This window comes from Nesoenas mayeri (genome assembly GCF_963082525.1).
Source record: "Nesoenas mayeri genome assembly, chromosome: 15".
Taxonomy (NCBI): Eukaryota; Metazoa; Chordata; class Aves; order Columbiformes; family Columbidae; genus Nesoenas; species Nesoenas mayeri.
In genome coordinates, this window is record NC_137559.1 from 3,149,823 (window position 1) to 3,177,287 (window position 27,465).

Sequence of the window (27,465 nt, forward strand, 5' to 3'; positions counted from 1 at the left end):
CATCCAAGTCCTTCTTTTTGAAAGCATCTAGAAGGACAAAGCAGGCAGTCTGGGTCACGGCCGTACACCATTGCTAGTCAATAAAAGCCAAATTGCAAAGTCTGCAGTAAAGAAAAAGTTACCATACAACCAGTTCTAGTATCGGCAGTATCTAAACCATGGGAAGTTACACAAGTTTTACAACTGCTAGTTATCTAGTGTGTACATTCATATTATTGCCCCTCGTTGCATGGATTTAGAATTGCTTAATTGATTCATCATCTCCATAAAGCAAAGCAGCTAATGAAGATTTTCTTATCTCCCGGAGCCAGTGCTTTTGAAAAAGAAGGATCTCAGTTGGGTCTGTCCTGATGCTTTGCAGTTCCGTGTCGCAACCGAAGCTGCAGAGTGACAAACGGAGTATTGTAGGTGCCTACAGATTTTATTGTTCATTAGATTTGGAGGCATAATAGAGGCTGGAATGAAGCAACAAGTTGGAGCTGTTAGTGTCAAAACTGGTGGAAGGAGACAAATCAAATATACGGCTTGGTAAAAAAACACCAAGTAGTTTTTCGATATTTTTAATCAAATGGATTTCATATCAGTGTAGTGCATAATCTGAGAATTAGTTCTCCCTTTCTACATCTACTTCCTGGAAAACCCTGATAACAGATATTTTTAGAGCACTACATTCTCGAATTAGCAGATTTTTGCGAGTTCTAAAATAACATTTATGCAATTCAGCCATGCATGAGAAAATGTTTTACAGAAACAAACAGTGAAGATGTATAATTGGAAGTGCAATATTGTGCAGTTACCTGTTGTAGGAGGGATAATGATGCCATTATTTTGTCAAAGGTATGATTAGAAAAATCCCTTTTCCATTCTATTTCCTTTTCATTTACAAATATATTTACAGGGGTGGTATATAAGTGCTCATAAATGCACAAATATGTAGTACAATTCTTGTACTTCTTAAGATAATGCTTAGAGCTGTTAAACTTTTATGAATGGTACACACACGGCACCAGGTAATACATATTTTATGAACAGTACACACATTACCAAGTAATATGCAAAATATTGCACAATTATCTTCAAGCCTTTAAATATCAAGCGGTAGAAGGCCTTGCATTGGGTAACCTCGAATACGACAGATACTACTGTCAGAAAATGTTGAATCATTCATAGTGTTGCGAAAGCCCGTCCACCAAACAAAATGCCCCTTTTGTGACCCCGGATCACGGAGCTGAGCGGGAATTGCAGAGACCGCAAACAAGATGGCTCTTTGGTGTCGAGTTCAATGGCCTTTTCTTAGCACAGAATTCCTGTTCTTGGCCCTAGTGCACTGGAAACTTTATTGAACGTCATTTGAAGAAATACTACAACCAACCAGGCTTGTGTAAATGCCCTCTCTATAGATATTTAGTTAATTAGTTCTGTAATTCTATTGAATAACTATTTGTGGAATTTGCATTGCTATTCAAGTGTATAACTTGCCCAGGTGTTCTGCGGGGCTGTGTTGCTCCTCTGCTGCCGTTCTTTACTCGTGTTCTGTTCTGCATATAGATACAGCGGAGATTTATTAACATTTTAATGGTTTTCGTAACTCTAAAGGAGAACAGCAGCTGGTTTGTTTTAGTTGGAGAGCAAGAAGAGACCCCAGACAAGGCTATGGCGCACATTCCTTCTCGTGGTCTGTTGTGCTGTTACGGCAGAAACAACCCAAAGTGCTTTTGACATCTCAGCCCTTCCTTCCCCACATTTTCCAGAGCGGGGAAGGGGAGAGTCTGGCTTCCACCAACAGGGTTTGGTGTGTTCTGACCTGCTGGCATCACCCCAGACACACAGAGAACTCTCACTCGTTTTACTATTCTTCATTCCCTCTGTCCTGATCTGGAGTGTTATAAAGCATGGCATGAAAAAAATCTCTTATTTTTAGCAGCTACTGTAGCGAGCATCTAAATCACACACACAGAATCAGTCATGGGTTGGAAGGGACCTGGAAAGCTCATCCAGTGCAATCCCCCCATGGAGCAGGAACACCCAGATGAGGTTACACAGGAAGGTGTCCAGGCGGGTTGGAATGTCTGCACAGAAGGAGACTCCACAACCCCCTGGGCAGCCTGGGCCAGGCTCTGCCACCCTCACCATGAAGAAGCTGCTTCTCAAATTTAAGTGGAACCTCTTGTGTTCCAGTTTGTACCCATTGCCCGTTGTCCCATCACTGATTGTCACTAAGAAGAGCCTGGCTCCATCCTCCTGACACTCACCTGTTATATATCTGTAAACATTAACGAGGTCACCCCTCAGTCTCCTCTTCTCCAAGCTAAAGAGACCCATGACTTTCTCAGGAGCACCAGGGTCGCTGGTTGACCCTGGAACTTCTCTTGGATGGCCGGAGTCACCCAGACAGAGACCTGGGAGCAGATGCAGCAAATGCTCCGAGTACCCGGCGCTGGATTTTCACAGAGACATCGAAGCCTTGGAGGCCCGGGGAAGCATTATCAAACATGATTTAGCTTCAGTTTAAAAAAGGCATGCATTGAGAGCCTTAATTTAGTTCATATTAATTTTCTTTTTGACTCAATATCCTTTCAAGGCCGCGAACCGTATCCTGAGGATCAGAAGTGCTCTCCAGCTAGCTAGAATGATAGAGCGTTCGGTGTTGCCGAGATAATAAATTGGAAATAAGTAATAATAAAAAACATGAGAACATCACGGTGCTTTTGAAAACAAGCAATATTTCATCTTTATTACGTATATAAACATCCATCTTACTTGATGTCATGCCTTAAATATTTCTTAATCGGTTGGCCAGGTGAAGTTTATCTAGGTGATGTAGAGAAGCTACTAAACGGTTTTGGAATTGTTAGCAGTTATCCCGGGGAATGGTTCCAGAATGTGAGCTTGGGATGCAAACCACCAGGAAATGTCACGCCTATTTTTAGGAAGAGGAAAAAGAAATCTGGAAATTAAATGTCAATCAGCGTACCTCTCATTTCTGGAAAAACATTGCAATAAGCAAGCAAAGAAACTAGTTCTCATCTCCTAAACAAAAAAGAAAGGTCATTTAACAACCCGTGTATATACATATACATATATATATATATATATATATATTAGAAATGGATTGTATTGAACCCTTCTGCAATTTGCTATCAGGCTCTGGAGATACGAGTGGAGCAGCAGATGTCGCGCATCTTAATTTCGGCAAAGCTTTTGATGCTGCCTTGTAAGTTGTACAAGAAGCCTGGTCTGCCCAAGTTACTAGAAAAAGGCTGGAACACTGGGAAATCGTACTTTGACTTATCAGCAGTTCGCTGCTAAAGAGAAATCATTTGTGAGATCTGCAAGATTCCCATGTTAGTGCTGGAAAAAGCCAAATTTTAAGCAAAACCATTAGCAATCTTACGACAGCCCAAACTGTTGACAAAAAATGTAAATAAGCCTGTTTAAAATGTCAGTCTTTTCTAGTATAAAAACCAGATACATTAAGCCGTAGTGCTCTCCATTTGGGTAAGGATGCAATGTGCAGAATGTAATAAATCCATTGCCAATATTTACTGTACTAAAGCCTCAGTACATGCTAGAAACATCTAATAGTTTTTCGTCTCTGTCTTTATACCACACTGAAAACTATACGTCTGGCCCCTGTTATACTACATTGCATACTAAAATCTGTCTTCTTTACATGATTACTGGCTGCATGGTTTATAGAAAAGTAGTTTAGTAGAAACTGCTATGTTTGATGCTATGTTGACACTTGGTGAATCATGCTTCCTGGTGTTTCTTATTGCAGAAATAGATCTTTTGCTTGTTACTACTGAAGATTGTTTGCATGTATCTGGAGTTTTTAGACTTCTCAGAGACCTACTACAACCAGCGTAATGGCAGGTAGCTATTTATCAGTAATTCTACAGATGATAACACAGCACGTAGCTGCAGCTGATTACTCGAACGTTGCGTTTGGTTTCCTTGAGGTCAAGATGGTAGATTATTGTTTCAAAAAGGACGGAAAATGGAGGTGAACATACAGAGTTTCCAAAGCTTTGACACTTACATTTGCAGAAGACGCACAGAATGCTGCCCCTCTATTTCAACTACACAACCTGAGGACAAAAATTATGTGTAATTCCTGCCTAATACATTAAAAACACCTGTATTCTAAGGACATTAAGGGTTCCAAGTAAGCATATAATCATTAAATATTCACAATGTGGGGTTAACGTGAATACGACAAAGAATAATGCCATAATTATAGCTCCTGTAATAATTATGTTTCATTGTGGCTTCCTTGCTCTTTTTATCCCACAGTTGGTGTAAGCTTTTAAGCAGATGCCTTGATTTTGCCCTTCGCAGCTTATGGGCCGATCACTGCTGTGTTGATTCTGCAGCCATTTTCAGCTATTCAGCAATCCCATTTTTCTTTTACCGTTTTGGCAGAGACCAAACACAAAGTTTTTACCCTTCCGCTTCCCTGCTACTTATTTGCCAGTTGGAAGCAAAGCTTAAAGCTTAAATAGGAGAGCAGGCACATCACCAACCGTCAGGTGTTTTTCTTCTTCTAGAGTTCCTGAAACAACTGACCATTTAAAGAACTAAATGCAGTCAACGTGAGGACACAAATAAAAAGACTAAATAAAATCATTTGAATAATAATAAGTAGATTCTGTAACTCCTGCAACTCAAACCTCCAAGCGCAAACTTGTGTTGTAAATATAGAGAATACTACAGGTTTCTTATTATAGGTATAGATTATATAGAGATATATTCTACAGATAGAGATATCTTTCTATGTATCTATTCTAAAGAATAGAGAGGTATATTCTATATGTATAGACTATATATCCTGAGATCAGAAGTTTATGTGGACCTGTATGCAGACATGAAAAAAAGAGTCACGTAAGCATGGATTTCAGTTCTGGATCTTTCTGTTCTGAGATGAATTTGTCATGAAAAGACAGATTATTATCCACAGGATTCAACGCAGTGCTGTGCAAAGTCCAACAGCTACCAAGAAATAACTGGGATTTGGCGTAGCGTGGACATGTTTACAAAGGTTCCTCCAAAAAGACCAAAGCTTACATAGGATTATCTGTTCTGTATGTCCACATTTTGCCTCTGCAAAATCTTTTTGAATCTGTGGGACAAAAACAGGCCCTGCTGAGCAATAGGTGCAAATAGAAGCTCCCGCAATCTTTGTAGGAATCGGATGCTGGGTTAGAGGAAAACCCCCAAGGCGGTTCCTCACTGCTGGGCTCAGCTGAGCTGGGCTTGGCTGAGCTCAGCTGCCGGCAGTTATCTCAGATGAGCTGCAGGTGCTACCACTTGCTCCCAATCAGAGGAGGGGGAGGCAGCACATGCTCAGAGGGTTGGGGCTGGTTGCTGGAAAGATCCTCAAAGCCAGAGTGGAAAGCCTTTCTGAGCATTTTGTGGCTGAAGGTAGCAAGGGTAGGACTGGGGCTCTGGTGCCAAATGTTAAAGAAGGTAAGAGTTCTGTTTTTGGGGGTTTTTTGTTTGTTTGTTTTTTTGTGATTTAGATGCAACTCATGAGAGCAAAGACCTTGTTAGATCTGCTACTCAAAATGGCACGTTTGTCTTCCTGGTGTCAGGTGGTGCTTTGCGGTTCAGACTGTATTTGTGCCTCTGCAGTACAGGGCACTGGAGCGGCTGTCGATTTAATGCTGCCCGCTTGGCCCCTGTACCATTTTACCCTGTCAGGTGATTTCAGTCGAACAACAAACATGCGTACTTGTGCATTTGTTGTTACTGCAAGTAAATGTTTGCAGAAAATAATTTGGAAATATTAGGCATGTAGAATTACAATTGTGTTTCAGCAATTGTTTTATGTGCGTTTTTCTTGAAGTCCATTCTTGGTTGAAAGCGATCCTAAGGTCCTGTTTTAAATCTGCATTAAGTGGATGAAATATGGTTTAAAGCAATAAAGCATTGAAATTCAGAGCTTTGGAGTTTGCTCATCCATCTTCACAGGTCATCCTAACATTATCCTTTACATATTGCTGCAGGCTCCCGTAAGTGGGTTCGCTGGCAGTTTGTCTTGGGGTTGGGACGTGTGACATAGATGGAGTAGCATTGGCGGCACATTTCCAGAGTCACCGCTGTGTCACGGGCTGGAAACACGTGTGGTGGAAATGATGATGGGTGGGAGAACAGGGTTTCAGGTGGCTCAGCAGCTCCAGCAAACCTCCAGCTGCTTTTTGTGGGGCAAAAGAGAATCGTGTTACTTAGGAAAATGCTTTATTTTAATGTCGTTCTTGCCGTAGAGAATACCAACAAATATTATTTTGATACATCCTTGGGGCATCAGAGATTCTGCTTCTGAACATTAATAGGAATGTAGAAGAAAATGCCATTACTGAAGTGTTTGATTTTGGTGGAGAGTTTTCTTCCTTCTCTTTCTAGTGTTACTAGAGTGAGGAGTTTGTTTAAACTCACAGTCCCTCCGCTGCGTTAGGAGCGAAACTGTTGAGATGATGGTGTTGGTGCTGCTTCTGCTCTTGCGTTCTCAAATATTCCTTTTCAGTTGCCATTCTGGAGTGCAGAGCAAAGAAAGAGGGAGGAAAAGGTACATGGTATAGACATGACCTTTGGGATGAACTGAGAACGCTGAAATTATCTGTAGAGCAATATCATTAGGTCTTAAAACTTGATTCTGTGATTATAACAGTCCCTACCTTTGTGTGGGTGCTACTCACTCATTCAAGGCACAGGGAACAGAATGTAAAGTATCTACTTCAAAAACTCAGGTTATTGAATGAGCTGAAGGAGAAACTTCAGTATTTCAGTTGACAGAGGGATCAATCAAGAAGCAGCCCCGACACGTCTCCGGAGACGCGTATCTGTGTGTTTTAACGTGGCCGTGTGCCCTCGTCTGCTCATTCTCATACGCGAGCACTCAATTAGAAATGAGCCATGCCATGACTTTCTCTTTCCCAGCGGTCTCTCGAACTTTGCAGAGAGCGTATTGAGCTCAAGTGCAGACCGGTGTGCATTGAGGAACCGTCAGCCTGCTTGCCTGTGTAATTGTTTTAGCTTGAAGAGAAGTTACAATCCCTGGGTATGTGTTCGGCTTCTGTTCTGGCTTGTATATTAAGCACTTGCACAGTGTGCTTTTGCTGCCTCAGAACAAGGCTACTATGTGAACTTATTTCTGTCCTTTGTGTAAAGATTCTTATCAACAAATGAGAGTTTCTCTCATTAAGTACCACAAACCTGCATGAAGCTGTTTTTCTATTCTTTCCTATTAATTAGTTGACAAGACTTGTTGCAGACGGTGATTTTTCGGATTGTTTTTCATGATTTGGGAAGGGCTGCAGTGTAACAAAACACACATTTTAGCTCTTATTTTTTGGGGTAAAGAATATAGGGAGGAAAACAAGAAGTCTACCCGACCGTCTCATGTGACTGCCTTGTTTTCAAGATTTCATTCTGCAGTTTGTGCATCGCTATCATTGGCCTCATCTCTCTGGCTCTCATATGACCCTTTTTGTCATTCTTCTGTACCTTATTTTCATTTTAGGAGATAAGAGGTTAATTTTCCCATTTCCTTAGGTGAAATAGCCTGCAGGCTTTATTTGAGCATTGTTTCTGTTTTCCATCTTCTGAGTTCACTAACGACAGGATTAAGAACTTGGAAGTTAAAAATGTAGGCGTCTGTCTAATTAAAGGGATTGGCTGACGGGGTTGTATTTTTCCTTCTCATTAGCATTCTGTTCATTCTGCTTGCTTTCCCTATCTCCCTGTTCCCTACACACTCAGCTTGTAATAAAAGTTGGTTCTTGAATGTAAAGAAGTGTGCTAATGCATCTGGGGAAAAACATGTACAGGAAGGAATTGAATTTGTTTCTATCTCACCTAGGTAAGATATAAGGGAGCGCTTCATTGTTTATCTTTACAGTAGTAATCAAAGCGTCTTTTCAACACTCATAAGGATTATTTAAGAAGAAAATTAAGTAAAAGTATTTATTTGCTTGTTTTCAGCAGAAAAACAATCTCCTATTTTAAGTTTATACCACTGCAGCCAAGCGATAAGGGCGTTTTAATGTTTTCCTGCATCTATCTTTCCATTTTTAATGTATTGCAGGATTAGGAGGTGGCTGATGCTGCCATTGCATAAATGTGAGCAAGTGGAGATCCTCATTACAGGGCAGAGTGGATCAAAAGAGTCATAACTGAGGGTGATGGAACTGTCGTGTCTGCTGCCCGTTAACTCTGCAGCAGCACCTCTCATCCCGATGAGGCGAATCGCAGGGAGCCGCGTTTTGCTGCGTTGCAGGAGCAAATCCCTAAAACCTCTGCAGCAGAAATGTCTGCAAGCGAGGAGATAAATATGTGAAAACAGATTGCAGCAGAGACTTGGAGGGTGTCAGAGGTTTTCTGTTCTGGCCTAGCTATTATGCAGAATTACTTGCATCGGCAAGATGTTGAGCATTCTGTTCACAACCCCAGAAATGTAAGCGAGCCTGGTAGCACGTGTGCGTGTTTTCCAGAATTTGTGAATTCTTTGGCCGTGTAACTCACAGCTGAGTGTTTCTTCAGCACGGAAAATCAAAATGCTCTGCAAAGCATATTGTAGCCATAAAATCAAAGAAACCAAACTGCATCTCCTGACACTTCATTTGCCTGCTCAATAGGCTTAGTGTTTATGGGTCACCCAGCAAATGGTACCAAGGCAGCCTCTCACGTACAGACTCTCTATTGCTCTTCGTTAGAGGGAACGAGTGGTGCTTATAGCTTCAGTATCAGAAAAAAAATGGAGTTGAAGTTTTTTGCCTTCTACATTACTTCTGGAAGTGTCTGTGAAGTAGAAGTTGCTGTTGTTCTACCGCAGGACTGGCAAGATCTACTCCATAAGCTTTGGCTTGCTGACCTCCTCAAGCTTTACAGCCGGAAGGCCTGAATATATGTCGCTGCTCCACCGCGAGGAAATTTGTGTCATTAGAAGTCAAATAAGCAGTAAGTCATACAAACACGCCTGTGTATTGATCTCAAGTAATTTAAAAATAAATGTAGTTAATAGGTTAACTGTCTTCCTGGTTTTGGCAACACCACCCAAATTGAAAGCAAGAAAATCTATATGGGCTGTTGCTCTTTTAATCATGCAGTATTTGTATTTCGGTTCGCCACTGAAGTGTTCTTTATGGGTTCTGGAGTCAAGGGTTACAACCAGGTTTCAGATGCAACGTACAGATGGTTCCCAAAAGGGAGCTGTACTTCTGAATGTCGGAAGGCTATCTTCCAGGACACCTTATTTTAAAAGATGCCAATGTTCATGTGGAAATTTCATAGGTTTTAATATATGTAGTGTTACTTTGTCTGGGAAAGGGATGATCAAATGATCAGGTTTAGATATAATTGCATTTATCTCCTCAGTCTCTTACATTAACTCTCATAACTTCACTTTCCACCTTGCTACACAACAGCTTTGTGTACATTTGCCTCATTTATTGGAAATAGGTATTTCTTATATTCTTTCTGAAAAAATTTCAGCTTGTATTATTTTTGACTAGTAACGTATCACACAGACATAACCTAAGAGATAAAATGCTATTGATGGAGTAATATTTTCCAGTTGTTTACAGTCTTCTGTTTCACACATTATTGGCAAGAATTCATGTTTGTTTAGAAACCATAACACAAGATGCTGCTCTAATGTTATGCAGTTTTCTTTTTATTCCAAAGCTTCCAGTGTTTGGCTTTATATGTATATCCAACACATGGTTGAATGTACCCAACCTTGTTTTGCTTCTATATCACTGCCTGGCCTATTTATGATAGAAATAGGGGGGTCATTGTTTCTTTTTAAGCTTCTGCTGAAGTTCTGCTTTTTTCTTTAAACTGGTGTTTTCTTTATGTTTTATTGTCACTAACTTGAAGTGCTTTGAAATGTTTGCATTAATGGCCTTTTTAAAAAGTCTGTGATTGACTGACGTGAAATTTCTTGTGCTGTATTATTTTCAATAACAACCGGGATTTTCTGGACTCCATGGTAGATGTATTTGTTACTAAATGCATCGACACTCAGTATGAGAAGCTTTTGCTGAGAGAAGCAGTACAATAGTATGAGTTACTAGAAGACTGGTGGTTGGGAAACTGTGCTCACCTGCCCGGTGTGTGTAATTCAAGAGACATTAAAGCAGCTGAAAATCAGAAAGTTGCTTTGTCTGACATGGTAACAAAATGCCTGGTAGTCAAACTGAAATGCAAGGAGGGGGGAAGTAAAGAGTATTAAGATTTAGCACTGTATAATCCTCTACATCTTTTGAGTGCTAGAGGTGTTAACTATTTCGGCATAAAAAGATATACATGTATTATCCTTTTTCTCTTTCAGCAAAACATGTAGACCAAAAAGCTAAATAACTCACCCAAGGTTATGTATCACTGGCGAAACCTGGATATACTTGGCTCCTGGGGCTGTGCTTGATCAGTGCTGTGTAGCAATAGCGTTTCTTAATGGTGTGCAAGTAGAAATAACTACACAAAATTCCTATTTTGATGTAGACAGCAAACTTTAGATACTGTATATTAACACTGTACAATGAATTTGCAGCAGTAACCCAAATGCTGGTCTCAGCAAACTGCAGTACTGTACGTAGACAGTGTTAGCTGTTGGATTGATCCGGGCCACTAAATCTTTAATTATCTTTCATAGTAAAACTCATCTAAATAAACTGCTCTATTGCTACCCAGTACCGCTGCTCGTTCTCAGCAGGTTGATGCTTGAGACACTTACCACATCCATGCTCTTTGTTTCAAGATTTGGTACTATTAAAAGGAGGAGTAATGCATCTAAAAACTAATGGACTGTTGGACTTTTAGTTCTGAAGTGTAACACTCCCTACCACTTCTCAAAACAAGTGTGTAATAGGTTATGGCTGCACAAATTCTCCTGACCCTTGAAACACTCCCATGTATTTCAACAGACCTGTCCTTTGGGTGACCCCAAGGGGTTGAGCGGCTGGTTTGGTGCTGTTCTTCTCGCCTGGAGGGCTGGTGTGGCGGGTCTGGAGGTGGCGTTTGAGAGATGGATCTGTGTTCTTCTGGCACTAGGAGGAAAACATTGCCCTTGGCTCATGTGATAATCAACAGTCATTGAAGGTGCCGTCTTCTTGAAGTCTTCCACGATGTGCGCGGCTGTTTCATCTTCCCTATCACGCGGTTGCCTTTGGATTTCACAATTTTAGCCCGGTGATTTCTGTCTATGGTCCGTGTATCAGTTATACATAGACTCACGTGTGTTTATTTAGCTGCCAAAGTAGTATTTGTTTCAACAGAGCTGACCAAATGTATTAGAGCTTTGCACTGACCCACCTGAGATTTGAAATTGTATTTCCAAACTCTGTGTATACTGCAGTTGCTGTGATACAGACTTTTTTCTCTAGTCTCTGGGACTAGGTACATTTATACAGCAACAGGTGTGCCAAATCCTATTCTCAGCTACCCCCATGTGAAAATGGAGATGTTTTTTAAGAGAGATGTGTAGAATCAGAAAGAAAATGGCAGAGATGGTGCTGAGGCAGATTGCAGAACACAAATAAACAGAGGTTGGGAGCATCTATAACAAGTAGACACAGTTGTGGTGAGTCTAAATGTATCTGTTAAATATGCTGTGAAGAGGTTGAAGTTTTCTTTGTCGTTGTTGTATTATCAATTATTTTCCGAGTGCGTTGCCCTGTCACAGGGCCATGCTGCTGCTAATTTGTTTTATAGTTAGTGCAGTTTGCAGCCGTGCTTTACATTCACTTTTATTCTGTGGTATTTCAGTGAGATAATGGGATGAAGATCCAATATTCAACAGGAAGCTCTTTAATACTTGCCTCCAAACCACTATAGCACATACTATTATGCTGACATGTTTTATCAGAAGTGAAGATATCATTTAATAACTGAAGTTTTCCTTTTGCAGTGACGGAAAGGGGGGAAAAAAGCCGTGTTTAAAAAACCCACAGCACCTTGATTAATCAATTCAGGAGAAATATCATAAAGTGGAGTAATATCCCTGTCTGCCTATAGCTGAAAATGGAACTATAAAATCCCAAATGATTACAAATTGTGCTTGCTGTCAGTGAAGTCAGCCAGCTGTGTAGATCAACAATATAAGATACTTTTTTACTGCAATGCTTTGTTTAAATAACCCATTTATATTAAAATATTTCCACCATTGTTGTTCCCAGTGGTTGCTAGCAATGTCCATAGCAACAGATAATGATGTTGCAAGTGGGGTTCAATGTGTTGATTGTATGATGAACTGGAGAGAGAAGAAAATAGATACTCTGTTTACAAATATCCTCAATGTGGTAACAGTTTTATAAGAGGAGGAGGCTGGAGAAACTGGACTTACTTTATTCCAAGTCCATGGTTTCTGTTGTTCACTGAGATATATTTTGTCTTGAAAGTCTGGATTTTAATTCCAGTTTGAGAAGCAGAACATCCAGGCACCCAAGAGCTGGAATTTAAGCACACGTAGGTGATGATATCTATATCTATATACTAAGTCTTGTTGCCTAAAATGTAGTAATAAATAACAAAAGCAAAGGAGTAGAGTTGTGTGAAAATAATTAAGTTGCATTAAGTAAGAATTGAAGCTTCTGACAACCTGGTGGGAGGAAAAGAACATTTTCACCTAAGTAGTGCACTTATGGATTTTAGTCCTTAGTTTGTTGCTGTGATTGCGTCTGGATTGGCAGCGTTGTCCCTCACTGCAAACATCCGCCTCATCACTTGTGTCTTGATTATCTTGGGTTTTGGTTTGTGGATTTTAAGATAAATCTCTAGACCAGTAATTGCTCAATATGAGCATGATTTTTTTATATATATATGTATTTGTTTATATATCTATTATATATATTTATATATGTATATAAAATAGATATATAAACAAATACATATATATATATATATATATAAAATCATGCTCGTATATATATATAATATATATTTGGGATTATTCACTGAGCATCCTTTCTGGGAGCCTCTGTCCCAAAAGAATAATTATAAGTTTTTCCGAAGGCAAACTGCCAAGATACATATATATATATATATATAGAGAGAGAGAGAGAGAGATATATGTATATATATATATATATATATATGTATATATATATATATATATATATGTATATATATATATATATAACAAAACTCAGTATTTGATGATTCTTCTTAAATGTGAGAAACTGTTTTGTAACAGTCCTGTACATCTATGAAGATACTTGTGACAACTGTCTCTTTCACTATTCTCCTGCTTGTTGTGTTTTTGGAGAACTTATTGGGGTTGGATGGTTGGGGGGAGGAGGGATTGGATTGATTCTACTTGACTAACCCCCATGGTTAAACCTGGTAGCCAAAAGTGAGCAGAGGCCACACTGGCTGACAAACAGGGTTAGTTCTTAAATTTTCCGTTGATACTACAGCTGGCACAGCCTCTTGTGAAGTTTGCCTGTTTTGCAGTCAGTTATTCCTTCTCAAATACGATACTTTGAGTATGTTCATTGAACTGCAAACCTCAGTCTTGTGGTGAGGCTCGAACAGGTCTTCTGCATTTGGAATTCTAATTCTGTCTTCCAGAGTCTTTGAGACTTTATCTGCAGGTTTAGTAAGTGAAATCTATATTCAAATGCCAAGGAAAATATTAAAAAATACCAGACCAAAGGCAGACCCTGCGGGTTTCTACCTGATAGAACTTTCTAGTCAGGTAGTCGATCACTGATGATTTGTTAAGTAAAATTTTTCCATCTGCTTGTTTTCCAGCCTTACACTCGCTTTACACAGAACGAGTGTTTGTATAATGTGTTTATTAAGAAACATGGGGAATAACGTTTATAGCCTTGCTACACCAAGACCTTGCAGGCTCTAAAACTAGCGCTAGAGACCAGGGAAGCCAAGCTTAAAACATGAAAATTCTGCTTATTCTCTCATTTCCTCCTGGAAATATCTGCTAAACCTGTCAATAGCCAGTCTGCCTTCATTTCATGATCATAATGAACCTCTGCCTGGCAGTTAGGGTGGTCTTGGTTATTCTTGTGTAACCTCGGGACGCGTTCATGACTAGAAATCCCCGTCGCTTTGGAGAAGCCCATGTTGTGCCATGGTGTGCCTGGAGAAGCGACAGTACGAGCTACCATTGCTTGTCAAATCAGTGCTTTCATTTGTGTAGTTATACTTCATATTCAGCAGCAGTGTAAGTGTAAAATCTTTCTTAATAGATAGTTGATTTGCAGTAACAATATTACCTGGAACCTGAATAATAGTTTGTGAAATTGGCATCCAGTCGCATCTCTTAGTGCCTTGTTGCTATGGACATGTTGCTCTGTAGCACATACATTAATATTTTACTCTGCAATTGAATCCTGAAAAGCACGGACTGTTTATGGAAGACATGTATTTAAATGATTTTGATTAATGATTCCTCATCAGAACTGGAAGACACATGGGTGGTGAAATGCTCGGTCTGTTAAGCCATGCGTGTCCTGCTCCGAGTCCGGATTCCATTGAACAGCTGTGGTTTAACTGCACTGTCTCCGTACGCTTTTCCAAAGGGGGAAATCCGGGGGGGGAGTCTTCAGTAATTATGTTGTTATTACGCCATAATCTCTCCCTTTTCTATTAACATCACTGCTGCCGTGTGGTGTCTGGCTCGTGCAGAAAGATCGGCGCTCGCTCTGTAATGTGGACAAAAGTTATTAAAAGGGGAACAGAAGCTTTCTAGCAAAAAATATCTTGTAAAGAGGGATTGATATTCGTATTAGCTGGAGATAATGTTGGCAAAGAGGCTTTATGAAGGCCTTTGTACTCAACTATTGCACGCGGGTTCGCGAGCAGATGGAAGGCTTCTGAGGGAAAGCGTAATCAGGTTACTCTGTGATTTTCATTTTATGATGTTTTTAGAACCTGGTATTATCTATTTATTGTGTAATCTGTTAGACTAATAACCTAACAAATATCTAACTTCTGGGAATTATCTATTTGTACAGTAGGTTTTGATATTTTCCATTACTAATATTTTTTGTGTGAAATCCACCTATTTAAGATACTACAGAATTCATTTGCAGCATTTTAATAAATGATGCAATTTTTAGAGCAGGAAAAATATTTAAGTGCAAACCCATAGTCTGAAGTGCCTTAATGGTATCTCCTCTGGAAAATTCTCTTTGCTTCTAAAGACCTGATGCACGTTCCACTGATGTTAACAAAACAATTTTCATAAGCTTTAGATCAAACTTAAAGATTATTTGCAGCAGATTTTTTTTTTTAGAGTATTTGGACAATTCAGATGGTTGCAATTAAAAACCCCGGAGTGTGTCTAAGTGCTTAATTATGGCAGCAATAAATGGAAAGCATGAAAACCTCACTAGGTGCCCACTTACATATTCAGATGCTTAGAAGAACTGGGTATACAGAATGACTTGTCTCCATCATTGCTGCCTTTTCCCACCCTGTCAGACCTCATCTTTGGTCAGGCAACGTGTCACGAACAGAGCTGCTTGTTTCTAAGGTATAAGGTGCCTTCACTTTCAGATCCATCTGTTCTCATCTCTGGCTGCTTTTGTGGTAACAGTATCACCAAAATGCTTGTAGGACATCATAATACTGAATATTTACTATTATAAGCACCTACCACTCACAGACGTGTACGTTGCAGTTTGTATATTGGCTGCTGTTCCCTATGGCCTTTTGCTGAGCTCCAGAGAAACTTGAAAAATTCTTCTATTAAAACATATGACTTAAAACGCTCCTTTCCCTATGCTGACAGATTCCCAAAGCATCACTCTGCTTAGTTTACTTGCTGGTTGCTCCTGTCTTGAAAATGTTAGATTAAGTTCAATATTGCTTTTAAAAGAAGTACATTTTAAAAGCAATATTGCTTTTAAAAAGCAATAAAAAAAGCGCGACATTTATGTTTTTCATGAATTCTGTGCTGGGCATGAGCTGCTGACAGGTCCACTCCATCTGCTGCGCTCGTCTTCCTCGAACATGCTGGGAAATGGAGCAGCCGGGAATCAGATTTTCCTTGGAACATTTGAGCGGTGCCGTCATAATTTACAACTCCTATCAGACAATGAAAACAAACAATAAACCAAGGGAAAGGCATTAAGCCAGTTTTAGGGCACTCTCCGCAGCTGTTGCGCAAAAAGCGGCTGGGACCCCGGGAAGAGCCGGGGCAGGAATCTTCAGATGGTTCAGAAACAGTGGAATTAATGAGTCCTTAAAACACAACTAATTGATTTCCCTGATGCGCAAGGCTCAGAGTTGATCTAAATAAAGCTCTGGAGTCTGCAGCCTGGGAAGGTTTGTGTCGTGCTCTGTACGTGCCTTCAATTAATGAAACTGAAACATTCCATTTTCCACAGAACTATTAAGATATCAATAACTCATTTTGGGGGGTTTAATTTAGCATGAGTTTGGCTATATAATTGATGACCCCCAAGATCTGTCTTCAGTAGTTCCTTTGTCTTTTAATTATTTTTTTCGATACGAATTAATATCGAGCTTGTACACTATTTTGAACATGTAATTTGCAACATTTGGGCCTTCCATGCTGATCTTTGTTAGTTCAAATATACTGATGTTCATTTAATCTGTAAAATTGATTACATTTCACAGATGTTGTATTTTTCTCACATTCCAATGAATATTTGTGTATTATAGGGGTTTTTTTTTAAGATCTTCATTTTGAACAATTTCTTAATAAATACATCTTAATTCCCTTTGCTCTTGTTTCCTATATAATGAGTAAAATGGTTTAATTGTCGGGGTTTCCAGTCAGTTTAATGCAGATAACAGCAGTGTGAATCTCACCAGTGTTCAGGCATCACCTTTACAACTGGGGTGCATGTGCACCCGACAGCCAAGCAATCTGAAATATATTTCACTCTTTTCAAATAATCTTTTAATGCTACTTTCTTTAGAATTAAAGTAGGAATGAATGGAGATGTCGTTGTCTTGTAATATTCAATTATTAGCTCTTCATTGGAATTTTATCTTTATTTGCTTTATCAAATGTCATATTAATTGCATTTTATATCCCCACTCTGTAAATCTACCACAGTTTCTTTGATTTGTTTTTGAAGTCAATTAAGCACGTACAGGTTCATTGAATAAAGAAAAGTCGTAGTGTGATTTTTTTTTTCTAACAGTTTTTATAATAAAAAATGCCAATAAAGACGATGTAAACAGGATCTTTAGCTGATGCGCAGTCAGAGCTGAAAATGTAGCCTTATCTATTTTTCAGGAGATATTTATTTATTGGTATTTACTGGTAACTATTAGAAGTTCAGTGGTTTTTGTATCCACATTACGAATGAAGCACACGAAACCTCTGAACGCTGCTGTGCTCTCCCTGTCATTTGCTAAGCCCCCTCCTACATGTAAAAATGAGTATGTTACAGTAGGAATGTGTGATTTCCTCTGTTGCTTTAAATGCTTTTTCAAAAGCAAAATAAATAGTGAATTATTAATGTTAACCACCCCATGCCAAAACAGGAGGAAAAAAATGCAGGAGCGTTCATTATTGATCAGTGTACGACTGCTCTGACTTAGCACTAACTCTTTTGGAGGCCTATTGAAGTATGAACTTGTTTCATCCGGTATAATAATTTTATATGTTGTTTCAACCTCTTGCTCAAGGATATGACTAATAGCACAGCTGAACTCAGTGGGGCTTCTCATCAAGTAATAAAAGTGAAGGTAGGAGTTTCTTGCTCCACGTCTTGCATTCAGATGCCTGTCCCAGTCTGCATTAGCGGCAGCTCTTTGCTCCACAGGCATTCTCTGGAACATTATGTGTTCTTTTATTCTTATCTGTTTTTTGAGCGTCACATGTCCTGTTCAGTTAAGCCCTTAAATTTTTAGATTAAACCTTTATCTTGTATAGTCAAGAAAAGACCATCTAATGCATGTAAAATGCAAAGTAACCACCCCTACTGCAGTGCAGATGGGTAGTGCTGCCTACAGGGGAGTTTATAGAGACATTGGATTAAGAACCCTCAGGAGGATGACTTGGGGGTATTGGTTGATGAGAAGCTCAATGTGACCCAACAATGTGTGTTTGCAGCCCAGAAAGCCACCTGTGTCCTGGGCCACATCCAAAGCAGCATGAGCAGCAGGTCAAGGGAGGGGATTCTCCCCCTCTGCTCCACTCTGGTGAGACCCCACCTGCAGTGCTGCATCCAGCTCGGGGGCCCCAACACAAGAGGGACGTGGACCTGTTGGACCAAATTTGGGGAGGCCACAAAGATGATCTGAGGGCTAGAGCTCCTCTGCTGTGAGGACAGGCTGAGAGTTGCCATTGTTCAGCCTGGAGAAGAGAGGGCGCCAGGGAGACAAAGGCTGCCCAGCGCAGCTGTGGATGCCCCATCCCTGGAAGGGCTCAAGGTCAGGTTGGACGGGGCTTGGAACAACCCGGTCTGGTGGAAAATGTCCCTGCCCATGGCAGGGGGGTGGAACGAGGTGATCTTTAAGGGCCTTTCCAACCCAAACCATTCTATGATTGATTCTAAGATTTGTTATGTAGCAGACCTAAGCAAGAACAGACTTGTATTGTACAATGACATTTATTGACTCCTTCACGCCTACACCAGTGTAACTACAGGCTTGTGCTTTCCTACCTGCTTTAGATTAAACAAAAACTCTTCCCTCCCTATCTACACACGGATCATTTGTGCGTATCCATTAGGCTCTAACTTGCCTATATTCTTGTCTGTGATGTTGCGATAATTAGTGATGCTGTATAACAGAAAGTTTACCTTCTGAGGTTCTGCTGCCTTTGATTTTTACTTTTCATTTTTTCCCACTAAACTAAGTGGTGTTATTCACTGAATGTCAGACTTTAATAGGCTAGCTTTCACTTGTGGAGAAATGTTTCAATAAAACTGACTTTGCAGCATTCTGATGTTTGCCAGGACTGTTGTCAACCCATAACAACGCAGCTTGCAGGCTCTCAGCCTTTGTTGTCATCTGCCATTTCTTGTGTAACTTCTTATTGCCATTTAAACTATTCTAGTTTCGTATGTTGTAGCTTTCTGCATTTCACCAGAAACATCTTACACTATCTAAACAGAGGAAAGACCTTGAGGGATCAAAAGGTCTTAATTGTTACTTACGGGTGTGTTTGAAATTGGGTGGGTTTGGTTCCGCAGCATCTTGGTTTAGATGAGCAATGAATATCGTATCAGCCTGTCCAGTCTGAAGTGTTATACAGTTTTTGCCTACTGGATACCATTCTTCTGGTTTCAATACGATCTCTGTCTTTCCTAAATAGAGCCATCACACTGGAGAATCAACTGGTGATCCTTGCGACATCAGCAACCGATGCAGGAAGCTACTATGTCCAGGCGGTCAATGAGAAGAATGGGGAGAACAAGACAAGCCCATTTATTCATCTCAGCGTAGCAAGTGAGTATCCAAATTCCAGGAAACATGCTGTCATACTGGGATTGTAGACATATTCACAGAAGTGTATCTGAAGAAAAAGAGCCTGGCTTACAAAGGATTGGAACTTTAAAGGGGTTCAACTTTGCCTGGTTGTTTTGGGGCACGTTGAGCTCCTTGTGCTCTCCTGGGGACCTGAGAGAGTATATGCCCTCGACAAATCACCCTTAAAGCCTTTTGTCTGATGGTTTATTTTGTGCAAGGCAGGTACATGATGATAACCCTCGCTGCTTGTTGTGAAGTTGTGATCATAATTTCTTTTTAATGCAGGGGTTTATAATGCATTGTTTTCCATTGTGCGTAAGTAAACAAGTCACTCTTCTGAGTGAAATTTTATTAATGAGTCTGTTCCCAGTCTACGGCGTTATTTTTACCTGGAGTTATCACAGAGTCCCAGGGAACATGCATTTCGTTGTTATTACTTATTATTTTACACGCTGCAAATTGCATTAACACCTACAGTTACAGAGACATTCCATGAGGGGCTTTTACAGCCAAGGGGAGGGAACAGCAGCGGAGCAATGGGGTCAGCAAGATGACTGCACACTGCATATACTAATGCACACATTGAGCAAAAATAGGCTTGTTTAAACTAATGTAAAACATTTAGTAAACATGTTTATATGAAAAATTAATATTTTGAGTATGTAGAAAGGTTTGACTCATTTTCTGAGGACAGCTGATAAAGGCACATTTAATGTATCAGCGAGGTAAGGGAGGGTGTTAGTCTGAGTGAATGTGGAGGTTTCTGGGTTTTGCTGTAGAGATTTTTGGGTACATGGTTGGTGACACGGGCAGCTTGACTGACAGACTGCTCTTATGGGCTTCTAGAAGATGCAAGACTCAGCTCTATATCAATCGATGTGATGAGATGCTCAAGATCTCTTGATCTTGGGTACCATTGGAGTTGAGATGATCCCTATGGCTCTTTTCCTTATGCAAGTAAAACTTGGGAGTTTTTGCTTCTGGGCAGAAAATCCAGCAAATCACTTTTGGAAATATGCTTATGTTTGTCCGAAGTTCATAAAAAGCAATATGTTTCTGTGAAACATTTAATTTCTAAGGAAATATACTTTTCCTGCTAAAATTCCTGATGAGATGTCATGGAAGCCCCATGAGTTGGATCAGGGGTTGCTGAGGGCAGTAGAAGAGAGAAACCTGTGTTTTCTTCCCCGATATGTTTCTAAACCAAATGAACTTCTCAGGGGTTTTCTGTGCATCTTTCTGAAGTGGAAATAATATTCCAAAGCCACTTGTGAATTCTGGCTGTATTGTGGCATGTAGATTGTAAACATTATTATTTCTGACAATATAAAGAGGTTTGCTAACACTTTAGTAATTTCATTTTAAAGCAAATTTGTATTGTTTGTATTATGTGACCAATAGTGTACTTCCCACTTTAATTTCATATCTTAATTAATGCTGGAAATAGTCTGTGATCATGCATGCAGAACAAGTGCTATGCAAAGCAGAAGGTAATGTGGGCATATGGAAAAGAAAACACTTCAAAATAGGTGCGGACTTGATACCATGAATGCAAAGTCTATCTGGAATGTGAAAAATAGGAAAGATTAAATGGATAAAATAAAATGAAGAATGAAGCAAGATGGAAAGCCAAAAATGGATTTACTTGTTAGAAAAAATATTAGCCAGTGAGGTTTTCAAATTGTCATCATGATATCCAGGATTATTAATGCCATGTAGATGCTGAAGAAAGGCACTGGCTGCAAGGCATTGCGGTGTCTGCCAAGAAAATGAGCTTAACATGGTCATTCTGAACTTTGATCTGAGGAAGAAACTTGTGTGATACATTAGATGGAAGTGAATAAACCTTTTTGGTCCAGTAACACAAAATAATCAGGCAAAAACCTAGTCCTGAAGCAATATGCAGAGAATGGCTGCAGAAAGATGATGTATTTTGGAAGAATAATAAAGAATTCCAGCAGGTGTTTGGGAACAGATTGTTAAAGGTACATCCAGGTATGGAACGTATCACATTGAATCGTCACTGTCTGAATTTTATTAGATGTTGAGAGTGATGACACGTGTCATTTTCCATTAGGACGTGTATAAAATTTAAAAACATTTTAATCAAAATCAAATAAACCGTGAGTAAAGTGGAATATCCAATCTCCGTGTGAGTAGATTATATATTAATTATTGAGTACAACCTTGCTGCATGACTCGGCAAGCGTATTGCCGCTTCCGTGGAGGGCAGAAGGAAAAAGAAGGATAGATAATTCCCAGGGCAGTCATCCACTGAGAACAGTGTTAGATATGCATAGCTTGTTATTCCTTGAAGGATATCGGTGTCAGGCTTGCTCCAGCCTGTAGGAAAAGCAGATTTGCAGAATCAGGTTAAGAGCTGAGAAAGCTGTAAGCTGGCCTGTTCTGGTCCGAAATACAAGGCTGACAGGAGGAGGAATGTGTAGCCCTGAGGCAGGCAGAAGTTATAGGGCCTTGTATTGCAGATTAAAGTCAAGGCCTTGAAGTAAATGGAGTTTGAAGGACAGTTCAGTATATTTTCCAGATGTTTCTCAGTTAATAACTATATTCGATACATGTTGCATAAGAAGATTTGAGGATGTTGAACAAAAATACAATGAATTCTCTAGTAGGACTCTATGTATTATAGATAAAGACATCTTATGTCTTACTGGTCTAACCTTGATCCCCAAGCAACGCGAAGTCTTGCATCCACCCATCACTCCCTGATCACAAACATCGTGCATGGAAGTTGGAAAGGAGCTTGAGAAGAAAGCTTGGTAGCTTGTCAGCGTTGCTTCTGCTGTGTTTGGGTTTGCTTTTCCCTGTGTTCTGAGCTTGGTCAGACATTGAAAATGTAGACATGAGAACACCTGGGGTTAATGGAAATTAACAGGTCTTTAGGGCATCTGGGTGTTTTCAGGTACGTAGCAAGAAGATGTAACTGTGTGACAATTCATTCCATAAACACGCTTTGCAGTAGAGATGGGTTAGCCAATGGATGTGGTCACCCTATAAGAAGATCCAGATGTTGAGCAGTATTTTTTCTTAATAGCAGAGTCTCTAGCTTGGTTAAACACCCGTGCTCTGTGTGCCCGCCCTCTAAAAAATGTGTCTTAATTTGAAAGTCTAGGTCAGCAAAAAGATACGTTCACAGTGTAAGGTCCAGTCCAACTACGCTTGAAAAAAATCGTCACTTCTTTCAACTGGACATGTTTCCACTGACTTCCAGGGGATTAGATTGTCCCAGAGGTTGAAATAAAAATGATGCCCAACAAGCAACATACTTGGAATAATGTCACATCTGAAATATGTATGAAATATCATAAATTAGTTCTAAATTTAAAATGTCTTAAAATCAGTTGAACTGTATACTGAGCTAGTAGAAATCTTGGTGCTTTTATTTTTAACCATATGTCCCAGCTTTCATGTAAATAACACACAATTTTGGCTGTGAAAATCAGAAAGTCTGAAAGTCGAGAGTTTGGCAACAGAAGTAGTAACAAAACTCAGTTTGCTTTTTGACTCAAATACATCAGTTGCTCCCCGTTGAAACGTCACTATTTTGGAGGATTTCAGTATTAACTCCATTGCTGGAACTTTCTAACTTGACCAAAGAGGTGTGAGATCTAATTATTTACTGAGCCGTTGCAACCTTCAAACCCTCAGCATTCTTTCCTATTTCTATCTATTCAACAGTAAATTTGATTATAATATCTTGAATAAGTCCTTAATTCTTCAGGCTTTTTCTGCCCATTCCACAGGGATGAAGTGATGCGCTTTCATCTCGATGGTGTCAGCAGGACACTTAAAGATCAAAGTGTTGATAAAGTGAGGTCATCATACAACTCATATTTCCTTGAAGGCCATACTACAAGCTAAATTTCTCCAAAATTCTGGTTATAGTACGAAACTTTAAGAAAGAGACTGTTACATGGTACTAGACTGTAGGTTGTGCCACTTCTATGTGAAGGTGTTTTTTGGGGGAAAAGGGAGCAGGGGTATTAAGAGCTTCTTAATGAAACTATAAGGATTTCTAGTGTATAAGTCAAGCATTTAAGAAGCTTTTTTTTAGAAGAGAGGGAAAAAAACACTAATAGGGAGCTTTTTATTAGTGTGAGGAGCTGGCTGAGGTATTTGCAACGTCTGGCCTTGTTACTTTAATACGTGAGGATGTGACAAGACTCCGGTGCCACTTTAGAAGAAGTTTGAAAAGCCCTACTGAGATTTTTCTATTATTAACATCAATGCAACGCTGTGGGCGCGAGCTGCCTTGGCCCCATCTTAAACTTTTAACAGCGTGCGCTATTTCAGACCTTAGCTGAAGTATTCTATGAGAAAATTGAGAAAGTGTCCCCCAGTAAATGATTTAAATGGCGAGTCTGCAGAAGGTGGGAATGTGTAAGCTGTTCTGACAGCTTAGATGCTCCTGCTTCAATTGGTTTTGCAGCGCTAATCATCTGGAACCGCAATTCGGGGCCTTGCTTCTGGACCTTCTTATTAAGCTGTGAAATATTGAGATGCGTGTCGCTTCAATAGATTTATTAGTAAATTAGATAGTCTCAAGACCTATTCATAACGGCAGGAGATGCAGAGTGTTCTTCAGCCTGATGTCTTTTTTTCTTTCTGACGCGGGCTTTGTGAAAACAGAAAACAAGATTGATGGGAATTTTCAAAACCTTGCCAGCCAGCATTTCTGAAGCCTCAAAGATAATAAAGCCAATTATCATTTAATGAAGATAAATTTTTCCCTTGAGCACTGGCAACACTTAAAAAAATATATATATATTAAAAAAAGTTGGGGGTTGAAAATTAAACTCCTGGGTTGGTTGCATTGCAATTAATTTACAATACAAGGGTGGCGTGTTGTTCTGTCCAGGTTCCGCTTGCAACAAGAAGAGTTCTGTGCCCTTATGGCAGATATAGACATGAGGCTAAACTTTGTCTCCGGTTGGTGCCCATTTAATGTGCCAAAGCCCAGATTTCAGAGGAGGGAAGAGTCCCATTTCAGAGAGGTTCTCATGATAGCACAAGATGTTTAGATCACTTTCGGTGTCTGTAAAAATGAAATATTCTTTACATTGTTAGGAGAGAAAGTGGGGGAAAAGTGCCACATTTCCTGTCGGTGTACTTGATAGGATATTACTTTTCACGTCCTTCTGTCAGGTTAGTGAAGAAGATAAGTTTTCAGAGGATTCTGAGCAGACATTTTCCTCTCTGGAAGAGAACATTTCACTAACGTAATTTTTCATATTAACCATCAAGGTTTGTTCAAGTCAGCAGATGTTGAGGATCCTTCATGGATATGTTTGAAGCGTAACGCTGCATGAATTTTTCATAGCCGGTTCCATCCTTCAGGTGTAGACAGGAGGTGGAGGGGAAGAAAGAACGGGCTGGAACCCCAGGGAACAGGTATTTGTGCTCTGAGGTCGAATTCACACAAGCTCTATAAACTTGTCAAACTATTTTTAGTTCATGCCAAGAGAATTTACTTGGCTCAGCCTCTCTGGGTCAGTACTGCTGAGGTGAAATTAGTGCTTCAGTGACGCTGCTTTTTCTTCTTATTTTTTTCCTTTTTATTTTATTTTTTCTTGGTGGGGGAAGGAGGAGGAGTATGACGTGAAATCAAACCGCGTTTGTGTGCGGCTGTTGCACCGTACATGCCTGAGGTTCTGAACAAATACTGAGGAAGTCCAGGTTAGCACAGCTCAGCCCTTCGGGCGCTGCTTTTCAGTCATTCTGTGAAATAACATCTCTTTCCTTTCCCATTTTCTGCCCAGGCTTTGCTTTCTCTTTGCTGAGCAGAACTTCCAGGAGGGACCCTGGTGGTTGTGTCATGGGAGGTTTTGGTGTAGAATCATTTTATATGCATTACAAGGAAATAACAGATGATGCTCAAGATTTATCAGCCTTCTTGGAATCCAGTTCTCCAGGTCTCTTCCACAATTCTCTCCCTTTCTTCTTCCCAAAGGAAAACTTTCCTCGCTTTTAACTGTAGTAATACAGAAGGAAATGTGGAGAAATAATAAAGATGAGCCAAGAAACCTCTGGGGCAGCTTGAGCTTGTTTTTTGGCGTTACCCAAATATTCTATCAGTGCTCTGTCTGATAAATAGCAAAAATATTGGTTGGTCTCCAATTTTTTCTTCTTCTGGACTATTTTTGATAATACTTGTCGCCACACGCTGTGCGTTTTTGCATCTACTGTATCTACTGTCTCAGGCAACTTGTGTCTCCTCTGCTAGTAGTTTGTGCAATGGAAAGATAATAAAATAAACTTTCTTTTTCCAATCTTACTATTGCGGAGAACTTAAACAGCGAAACATAGCATAAAACATTAAAATAGTTTCTATAATGTAACTCATTATTTTAACATAGCTTCTCATTATACTTGTCTGTTTATAAGGTTTGGGCTTTTGTGTATGAGAGATCTAAAATGCACCCTCAGCCTCAAAATGCTGGGTTGTCTCCTAAACCCTTTATTTATATCTGACACATTCAATTAATCTCTCCGTATCTCTAATCACTTTTGCTATTACATTCATCGGAGTGATTTGTATCCTATCTCTGTCACTGCTCTGTAATTGATATGTGGAGATAAGAGATTCTTAGAGGACACAAACAAGGAAAAGAGAAAATTGAATTTACCTTGCAATCGTTTTATAAAATGTGACATGCATCAATTATACATGCCATCAAGGAAAATGCCATCTTGAACAAACTCTGATGATTTGTTGGAAAACCAACATAAGAGAAATGTCAGAAAAGTTTTCTGGATAGAAAACTATTGCTAGTTCAACAGATTTTTCAGTTTTACTGATTTGCCTACATTTTTAAAAATAATGCTGTAGAATTTACAAAGAACTAACTTTCATCTCAAGCTTTCACAAACATATGGTTGCTCGAGGATTATCATTTTAAAGATGTTTTTAATTTCTTCTCAATATACATGACGGAACAGGAGAATTGAATCAGGTAGAACCCCATCACCTGTCTGGGTCATCGTCCGGCCAGACAGACGGGATTTGTCTGAGTAATTCCCAAGGTGCAGAAAGCCTGAAAAACCTGTGATTACAACCATAAGGGGAGCAAGGTCATCTGTAGAACTTTAAATATTCTTCTTTATGTAGAAGCATCATGATAAGGCATTTCTGTTGTTTTGTTCAGTAGAGACCATGAAAGTTACTGATTTATACATTACCTAGGTTTGTCTTTTTAGAATTAGCTAACTAATGCCTGCTCCAAACTTTAACAGAAGTTTAGTCTTTGAAGCTTTTTTAGATTTGAGCAAGAACTCGCTATGAATTTTAAAGGAATATAGAATAATTGGACCTTCCTACCCCGTTTGCAAAAGGAAGAGAAACTCAGGCTCGATTGTGAGCTGGTCGCTTCTCCTGGTGAACGGAAGAGCTGCATCGATTTCTTGTCCGCTTGGTTGTACCTTGGGAGCTGTAAATTGCCAATCAGGGTGTTCGTTCTCCTTGGTTCTTGTACTACTTGGTTTCGCATGTTGTCATTTGTATCTGGGAGTGGTTAAACATCAAAGAAATCCCAGGCCTGGTTTTATTTTATTTATTTATTCCCTCTGCAGACTGTGCTGTAAGGTAACAGAAACGCTGATTTCTCTTTATGTGCAGGCTATTGTCTACAATTTAAAGCCCCTTAAAAATAATCCATAATCCAAACCTCTGCGTTTTTATGGTAGATAAATCACTTTAGCTATGGAACGTGGGAACAAAGTTACAGCTGCTATAATCTGGGAGAACATCATTGTTAAATGGTGTCTCTTTAAAGCTTTCTGTGATAAAAATGAAGGAATACAGCAGCCAGGAAGGTGCACACAATGTCTTAGTCTCTAAGGGCTTGTTTGTGCAAAATTGTTATTAAATTTTGTCCAGCTCTATTTGCTCCTAAATATGTTTACAAGCTCAAAACAAGTAGTTCACTGCTGTTGTTTGTAGGGAAAATACTGCAGTGGAAACTCTATTGGATGAAGAAGGAAAGACAAGAGTTGTTGTGCGCGGAGGGTATTTGTTTTATTCCCCACTTG

The 27,465-nt window shown here is 39.7% G+C and overlaps 1 protein-coding gene across 1 annotated transcript in view; it reads left to right on the forward strand.

Annotated features, from left to right (window-relative positions):
• The window catches only part of SDK1 (sidekick cell adhesion molecule 1), a gene marked incomplete at its 5' end in the record, with an annotated part of 363,636 nt that overhangs the window by 143,909 nt on the left and 192,262 nt on the right, over nucleotides 1-27,465 (forward strand). Inside the window, one exon of the mRNA XM_080353916.1 lies at nucleotides 19,262-19,395. Within this exon, the coding sequence (XP_080210042.1) occupies nucleotides 19,262-19,395 (134 nt within the window). The remainder of the gene's footprint in view (nucleotides 1-19,261; nucleotides 19,396-27,465) is intronic.